This window comes from Saimiri boliviensis, chromosome 17 (genome assembly GCF_048565385.1).
Source record: "Saimiri boliviensis isolate mSaiBol1 chromosome 17, mSaiBol1.pri, whole genome shotgun sequence".
In the NCBI taxonomy this organism is placed as follows: Eukaryota; Metazoa; Chordata; class Mammalia; order Primates; family Cebidae; genus Saimiri; species Saimiri boliviensis.
In genome coordinates, this window is record NC_133465.1 from 46931862 (window position 1) to 46940337 (window position 8476).

Below are 8476 nucleotides of genomic sequence, written 5' to 3' on the forward strand. Positions count from 1 at the left end.
CGCAAAGTCAGGTGATGGAGGTCTTGGCCATGATCCAGAGGAGAACCCGGAGGGAAGTGAGCACGAGAGAGGAGCTACTGAGAAGAGTTCCAGAGTCAGGGCCAGAAGAGCTGGGTGATCGCCAGGTCTTGCCACTCCCTGCTCTGTGCCTGGGACAAGTCACTGCCCTCTCTGGTCTTGCGTTCTCAAAAGACGACTGAAGCAGGGGGCAAAGGAACCAACCGTGAGGCCCTCAGACCTCTCCCAGGCTGCTTCTCTCATCAGAGGGGTGTCCAGGTCTGGTATGGTCAGGTCCCACCTGCAGACCTGCCCGACCCAGCCAGTGGAATCCAGGCCCTGAACTCTGCTCCACAATGAAGCCTGGCTGTCCTGCCCTCCAACTCCACATCTGAGCCCTCACCCGCACCCCACTGTCCCTGGCACCCTTCAGTTCGATCCTATGTGCCTTGTTGGGACATGGATTCACCTGGCCCTCCACCTTCACCTCCCTGCTCTCCCTGACTGCCCTCGCGGGGTGGCCGGCTCAGGCTGGCTGCCTAGAGTTTGGCCCTCTCTGCTTGTTCCTGGGACCAGCCCCCCCAACTCCTGAACCATCCCCAGTGTCAGGCAGCAGGACGACAGGAGCTGGGCAAGAGAGGAGAAGCTGAGAGAAAAAGAGAGATCACCACCAAATCTCTCAGGGGTGCAGACCTCAGGCCCCAGAGCATGAGTGGAACAAGGAGGGGGAAGGGGCGGGGCAGGGGAAAGAGGCTGGTCGGGCTGCTGCAGAGAAGGACTGGTTTGGGAGCCTTTGCCTCTTTGGGGGCCTCCCTAAGGTATCTACTCATGGTCAGCGCCAAGCTGAGAGCTACGGCCAGCACCCATCCAGACTGGGTCAGTGTCTGTTCTCACTGAGCAGGGCGTGAAGCATCTTTGTTATTAAATGCTTTGAATCACCCTGCCACCTCCTCCCACTCAGAGCTGGAGAAGATAGACCTCAACCCAAACCCCACAACTACAACCATCCTGCAGCCCCTGATCAAACACCTCCATGGACCACACGAGCACATGAGCATCAACAGAGTCACCCAAAATTGAGTTTGCTATGCCAGGAGAACACACTTTATTGGGTAAATTTCCAGGAAACCTGGTTTTGCATGGCATAAAGCACAGTGAAGTCCAGAAACACAATACCGGGAGTGTTTTGGTAGAAAAACCTGCTAAGCATAGAGGGACCCCTCTAGAGAGGAACAGGGTCATTCGGCTGCCAGGAGCCCCAGGGGTGTCCCCCTTCCTGTGGTCGGGGCCCTGCCCTGGTGGACCAGGTAGGCTGTCACAGCGGGCGGGACTGCAGGTGCTCCCTGGAGGAGATGACTCTCCCGTCTCTGATCTCCTCCGTGATGGTTCGGATCTGAGTGCCAACCTGGGGAGCGGGGCTGCAGGCCACAGCTGGGGCACAGGGCGCCGGGGGGACAGAAGGAATTCTAATGGCAGGCTTGCATGCCATGGCACAAGGTGGGGGAGGAAGCCTGGGGAAACAAAATCATTCCGGGTGCATTGGCATTGGAGCATTGAGCTGAGATTCGTGTTAAACAGGTCTAGAGGATCAAGCGAGATGGGTGGCCTCGGACCGTCTCAGTGCCTCCAAATTCCCCTAGGGTGAGAGGGCCAAACTGCAGGTACGAAGAGCAGAAACTGCCAACCCGAAAAGATGGCTGAAAACACGCGGTGTGTGCTGGGTTGGATTCTCCCACTATGCACTGCCAAAGCCTGGGACTAGATGGAGAATCTCGAGAGGCTTTGGCTTAGTCCCCTTCATCTGGGCGACAACCGCTTCTGGGCTTGATGCCCTCCACATGGCACTGGGGGTTGAGTCAAGCCCTCCCCCAGCCCAAGGGCCACTCACTTGCAATCCTCTCCCTCCAGCAGGCGGCGGTAGGTAGCGATCTCGCCCTCCAGCCGGGCCTTGACGTCCAGCAGCACCTGGTACTCCTGGTTCTGCCGCTCCAGGTCGCAGCGGATCTCAGACAGCTGGGCCTCCACGTTGCTGATCAGGCACTGCATCTGGGCCAGCTGGGAGCTGTAGCGGGCCTCGGTCTCCGCCAGGGTGGATTCCAAGGAATTCCGCTGCAATGGCAAAGAGGAAGAGCTGTCCATGGGGAGGAATCCCCCGACCCCAGAAACCCACAGCCCTGCACATCTACATAGGCCTGTGATCACACCCCATGAGATCCTGTGTGCCGAGGCTGGTGGGTCGGGGACCTGCTGCAGGCTGTGGCCAGCCACGCAGGCGAGAGCCACTCACCATGCTGTGCTGGGCCTGCAGCTCAATCTCCAGGGCATTCACCGTGCGTCTCAGCTCGATGATCTCAGTCTGGCAGCACTGCAGCTGCTCTGAGCTGGACACCACCTGCTGGTTCAGCTCCTCAGTCTGAAACACATGCGAGGGCTCAGAGCATGGTCAGACCAAGTTATTGCAAAGGGTAACCCCAGCCCAGGAGCCTGTGGTCCCAGGGCACCCCAGCCCCACCTGGGTGTTGAACCAGGCCTCTACATCTCTGCGGTTATTCTCCACCAGGGCCTCGTACTGGCATCTCATATCCTCCAGGATCCTGTTGAGATCCACTGGGGGGGCAGCATCCACCTCCACATTCAGTCGGTCCCCAAGTTGGCAACGGAGTGCACTGACTTCCTGCAGAGAGGAGAGAGGGTGACACGAGGTTGTGAAAACGATGCTGGATTGCAGGTTTCACTGACCTGGATTCAAACCCTCTTCCCTCAGTTGCCAGCTGCATAGCATTAGACAGGATACTTAAATCTCTCTAAGTCTTGGTCTCCCTGTCTGTATATACCTACCTCCTTCTTTGGGATATTTGTGAGATGATACAAGCCCTAGGCAAATTAATTTGCCGTTATCAGGCACTAGAGCCCAAATAGAAATCTAGCGCTGGCCAGGCATAGTGGCTCACACCTATAATTCTAGCACTTTGGGAAGCCAAGGTGTACGGATCACTTGAGGTCGGGAGTTCGAGACCAGCCTGACCAACATGGAGAAACTCTACTAAAAATACAAAAATTAGCTGGGCATGGTAGCACATGCCTCTAATCCCAGCTACTTGGGTGGCTGAGACAGAAGAATCACTTAAACCCAGGAGGTGGAGGTTGTGGTGAGCTGAGATCACGCCATTGCACTCCAGCCTGGGCAACAAGAGTGAAATTCTGTCTCAAAAAAAAAAAAAGAAAGAAAAGAAAAGAAATCTAGTGTCGTGGACAGAAGTGTAGACCCTCTACAACTTTAGGCAAGCAACTTAACCTCTTTGTACCTAAGCTTTCTCATCTGTAAAATGGAGCTTGTAAAATTGAGTTTATAATTCTTGGGATGATTGTAAGGATGAAATGGAAAGAGAATGAAATGTCAGGAAATGTATGGTTCCTGTCACACTCTAAGCCCAAGGTCCAGCAGGGGCTCCCTTAGCTGGATGGGAAATGCTGGGAGGTCGGTCACGTGGCACCGGCCTCACCTCCTCATGGTTCTTCTTGAGACACATCAGCTCCTCCTTCAGAGACTCCACCTGGGCCTCCAGGTCGGCCTTGCACAGGGTCAGCTCATCCAGGATCCTGCGCAGGCCATTGATGTCCGACTCCACCAGCTGCCGCAGGGACAGCTCAGTCTCGTACCTGCACACACAGAACTTCCTGAATCTGCAGCAAGGGAAACCCCACACAGGCAGGGTCCTCTGCCCTACTGTCCAGCTGCAGTGGCTGACTTGCGGTCAGGAGCATGATGGTCCTTATTCCCACCTCACCAGCTCCCAAAGGCAGGAGACAGAGGCAAGGGAGTGGCGTGACAAACCTTCCCTGCTCAGGCCCACTCACTTGGTCCGGAAGTCATCAGCAGCCAGCTTGGCATTATCAATCTGCAGAACCAGCCTGGCATTCTCAGACTTAGTCAGCAGGATCTGGGGAACAAGAGGCTTCCCATGAGCTACAGGAAGCCCAGCAGTGTGGGGGCAGGTAGGGGGATAGCTCAGCTCACAGAGGCCATGCTACTATGTATCACCATTGCCTTTAGCATTACCAGCCCTGAGCCACACCCCAGGTATGGGGGAAGCATGCACCCCACAGAGGCATCCCAAGCATGTCAGCGGCCATCAGCCCTGGCACCTGTAGCCTTCAGGGTGGCACCGTGAGATACACCACGGTGAGACAGACCTGGATTCAGGTTCTGCGTCTAACACTCAGGCAGTGTGATCTTGAGAAAGTTGCTGAACCCCTCAAAATTCAGCTTCCACATCTGTTAAATGGGTCCAGCAATACCCAACTCTCCAAGATGAAGAATAAATAAGCCAGGGAGTAGGAAAGTGTCAGGCACAGTGCTGTATCCAGTAGGGGCTTGGTACATGTTCCTTCCTTTCCTACAGCTGAGACAGCAAGGGGGTGTGAGGAATGGCTGGCAACAAGGTGCAAGCAAGAGACCAGCAGAGGAGCCTGGGAAACCAAAGGCCTAGAGAGAAAAGTTGGATCTACCAGGAGAATTCCCTAAAAGGTACCATCCCATCTGGAAAGGCCCTGGAATAAGATAGATGCCGCCTACGAGTTAGGCTGCTCAGCTAGAGAGGGGTCAGGTCTTTCTTACCTTCTGCTGGAAATCTTCGATGGTCTTGAAGTAGGACTGGTAGTCTGGGCAAGTGTACGGGATCTGAGACTCATACCACTCCCGGATGCGGCTCTCCAGCTCCGCGTTCTCCCGCTCCAGCTGACGCACTTTCTCCAGGTAGTTCGCCAGGCGATCGTTCAGGAACTGCATGGTCTCCTTCTCGCTGCCGTTGAAGGAGCCCTCGAAGAACCAGCCCCCGCTCCCAACAAAGCCGGAGGGGTGGCACCCAGCAGACAGGTAGGAGCCAGGCAAGCAGCCCCCAAGGCTGGAAAGGCCCGACCTAACAGAAGAGATGCACCCCGAAGCACCAGCGAGGCTGGGCACCCTGCAGGAGCCCACAGAGCGGATGGAGGACACCCGAGAGATACCGCCTGCTGTGCCACAGAGGCCCTTGACAGACCCCATGGAGAAAGTCGGAGTGCAGATCTGAGTGGCCATGGTGCTAGCAGAGGAAGGTTGTAGCTTAGCAAGCAGCTCGGGTTCTAGACTCAAGGCCTCTGCGGAGCATTTATATACAGTCTCCATGGGGTGGTGGCGTGGTACACATCCCTTGCTCTTGGGAAAGCCTATTCCTATTCCCGAAAGCTAATCTCATTAGAATGTGATTTTTGCTACCCATCCAGAACCCCATGCCTTATTAAAAAAAAAAAAAAAAAATTGTTGAATTTGGTTTGCTAAGTCAGGACTCTCGACTGTTGTCATTTCCTAGCAGAAAACGAGTTTTATTGCCTCTTCAAAGAGTCTTTGCACCAGATCCCATAAATCGGGAGTGGCTGCACGAATGACATTTGGTTCCTGCTCTCTCCATCTGCCTTCCCCTGGGGAGCCTAGTCTGTAACTTGTCACCCCCATCCACTGCCACCACCCCTCATAGTCGCTCACCCTGCCTGGGCTGCTGGGATGGTAAAAGAGAGCAAAGGAACAGAAATTCAGGGAGCACCCGTGATGTACCAGACTAGTGGTTATTTCATTCACACCTCGTAACAATCCTAGGAGGTGGCTGATGTTATCTTCATTTGTACCAATGTGGAAACTGGGGCTCAGAATGGTTTAATAGCTTGCTCAAGGTGAACAGGAAGTGACTGGTAGAGCCTGGGTCTGAAACCAGGGCTCTCAGACACCAAATCCAATTTCCTTGCCCCACTGCTTTCCCACGGAACTGGGGTCAAGTCTGAGTACCCAGAATTTAGGGACAGGAGACCTCACTCAAATCTTGGCTCTGTGGCTAATTTGCTCAGAGACACTGAGCACATCACTTCCTCCCTGGGAAACTCAGTGTTTTCGTCGGAACAGTAGAGATCATCCCTCTGTCCCATCTGCTTCCCACAGATATGATGTGAAAGTGTTTTGCAAGCCACTGGGTCCCGCAGAAGTGTTGGTTAGGTCAGGAGGAGAATCTTTGATGATGGTTTATGGCTGTGGCCAGCAAAGGTTCATAAGTGTGAGCCCTGCTAAGCATGGTCTGTCTGCCCACTGAGCACAGCAGGGTGGCAGTGGGAGAAGGGGGTGCCCCATAGCCAGTCCCTTAGTCAACGAACACATCATCACAGACTCCTGCCATTAGGGAATCTGCATGCTTGGATCCCTGGGCAGAGCTGGAGGGCAGTTTCCTTTGTGGCCGTCAGCGTTTTGAACCTCTGAGGGTGGAATCAGGAGCCTAGAACGACCTGCTCTGACCCTCCTGGTCCCTGAACAGGTCACAGAAATGGCCAACGGCAGACTCTTTGGACAGAGGAGGAATACAAAGAAAAAAGCTAGATACTGCCAGATAGTTAAGCAAGCCAAGAGAGGAGAACCTGAGAATTAAGGGCCAAAGATAAGTCTGGGTCTGCCGCCTTGAAATGTAGACTTTCCCAAGGCTTGGGCAACCTGCTCACTCTGCCCCCACACACGCTTGGTTTACAAAGCTGGCGTTTATGGAAGCGTTTATGTGCTTCTCAACTTGTAATTTGCCAACCTCTTAAAACGTTTTATAAGCTTCTCACTGAAATTACCCAGGGAGGACTAGCTGTGGGGAACATGCCTGTCCCAGCAAGGTGGACACTTTGATAAGACGCCCAGAAGCAGCTGGCAGTAGCCCCCCATGCAGCCCCTCTGGGAGCAAGAGGAGACCATCAGCCCCCAGAGCCCCAGTTGCCCTCGGAACAGTTTTCTCACAGCCACCCAATCTCCGTAGTTCTCCCGGTGGGGCTTAGGAGTGGATCGTCACAGGGTTTCCAACCTCAGCCCTTTGTGCCAGGTCAGTGTTTGCTGTTCAGGGCGGCCTTGTGCATTGTAAAACGTTTGGCAGGGTCCCTGGACTCTCCCACCAGATGCCAGTAGCCACCCCCTGCCCCAGTGTTAACAATCTAAGATGTCTATAGACATCGCCAAATGTCCCCAGAGTTGGGGGTCAGGGGACAAAACCACCCCCAGCTGAGAACCACTGGACTATCAGGACCAAGACTGGGGCTCTGACCCAACATCCCCTAAGCACCCCCAACTTGATTTTCTGGGACAATAGTGCGGAGTCTGGCTGTCCCTGTTGGGCCCACTCAGGCAAGCCCTCAATATACCTATGCCTCAGTTTACCTTGTTTGTGACACAGCGTGCTTGTCCTACAAAATGGGCCAAGGGCAGCCCGCACAAAGCCCTTTGCACAGCCCTTCTCTGTTTGGGATCCGTGGCTGGCCGGCTTCTGAAGTTAATACTCTCATTTTCTTTTTTGTTTTAACCCCTGTACTGTACGATCCATATCTGAGGCTGATCCTAGGTTTCTCTCAGGACAACTGAATAAGCAATGAGTCTGCTGATCCGAATGTCCAAATGCCCCCATCATTCTCACCTGAGCATCACAAGGGCCGCTGTGGACCAGAGAGAGGCACCCCTAGGGCTGTGGAGAGAGGAGTGTAACTTCCCTGGAGCAGGTGACCAGCTCGTCAAAGGAGAAAGTCTTTCAGCTGCCCTCAGTGTCCCGCCTTTTTCCTTATTTTTGACTTGCACAGCCGACCCCCGACCCAAGGGAAGTGCGGAGGGAGACTCAGGAAGGAATTCCTCTGCCCTCTCCCACCCAGCAGCCTGGGCGAACACAGGATGGGGTGAGGCTTACAGCAACAAATATTCGACCTGTATCAGAGACAAGAACCCGGGGCTCAGGGTTGCTCTTCTCCCCTGGCAGCTCTAAGAGGCCGCCCCCTCCCGTGCTAGCCCAGCTGGAGAGAACTTCCAGTTGTTATAAACCAGGGCTGCCCTGCATCCGGTTTTATTTTAAAGTAGAATTGTATTCTGAGACCATTTTTCTAATATCAATCCAAAGTGCACTGGGCTAAGGGTCAGGAGACCTGGATTCCAGGCCCAGCTCTGCCCCAAATTCCAGTACAGCATGAGGCACCTGTACACTGGGCCTCAGAGCCCCAATGTGAACAAGGAAGGGCCTGGACAATGAGCTGGCACCCATGATCTCAGACAGCATAGGATCAGGTGCCCGAGCACACCCTGTGGGGCCCGGGAGTTGCCTGGATGTGTATGTGACTCATTCACCATCCCCATCGCCCTGTCCCTTCTCTGGCATTTGATCCTCAGAATGAAGAAGCATCAAGGAGGTTCAAGCTCATGACACAATTGGGTTTCATGTTCTGTCCAAACACCCATGGGCCTCAGATCTCCCTTTGCCTCCAGCACCGCACACCCAGGAAGCAATGGTGCAGGCTTCCTCCTGGCTTTCCCTCCACAGGCCAAGTGGCAGCATGAACCCCCTCCCCAGGCTGTTCCCCGAAAAGGCCCGATCAGCTGTGCGTTGTCACGGGGACACTGAGCCAGCAGCCCAGCATGTCAGGCCTGAAATGGCATCTCTAGCCAACT

The 8476-nt window shown here is 54.5% G+C and overlaps 1 protein-coding gene across 1 annotated transcript; it reads right to left on the bottom strand.

Moving 5' to 3' along the window:
* Positions 1–1073: 1073 nt before the first annotated feature.
* On the bottom strand, positions 1074–5481 carry KRT36 (keratin 36). The gene is made up of 7 exons (XM_003942786.2): positions 4616–5481; positions 3856–3938; positions 3501–3657; positions 2510–2671; positions 2285–2410; positions 1886–2106; positions 1074–1508 (listed from the first exon to the last, which is right to left on the bottom strand). The coding sequence occupies exons 1-7, from the start codon at positions 5159–5161 to the stop codon at positions 1313–1315; spliced, it is 1491 nt and encodes a 496-aa protein (XP_003942835.2). The 5' UTR covers positions 5162–5481; the 3' UTR covers positions 1074–1312.
* Positions 5482–8476: the final 2995 nt, after the last annotated feature.

Excerpts from the sequence above, each read along its gene's own strand:
- KRT36 (XM_003942786.2), bottom strand. The coding sequence starts at position 5,161 with ATGGAGACTGTATATAAATGCTCCGCAGAGGCCTTGAGTCTAGAACCC. Across the intron at positions 3,658-3,855 it reads GCTGATGACTTCCGGACCAA|GTACGAGACTGAGCTGTCCC; the intron begins GTGAGTGGGCCT and ends CTGTGTGTGCAG. Across the intron at positions 2,411-2,509 it reads AGGCCTGGTTCAACACCCAG|ACTGAGGAGCTGAACCAGCA; the intron begins GTGGGGCTGGGG and ends CATGTGTTTCAG.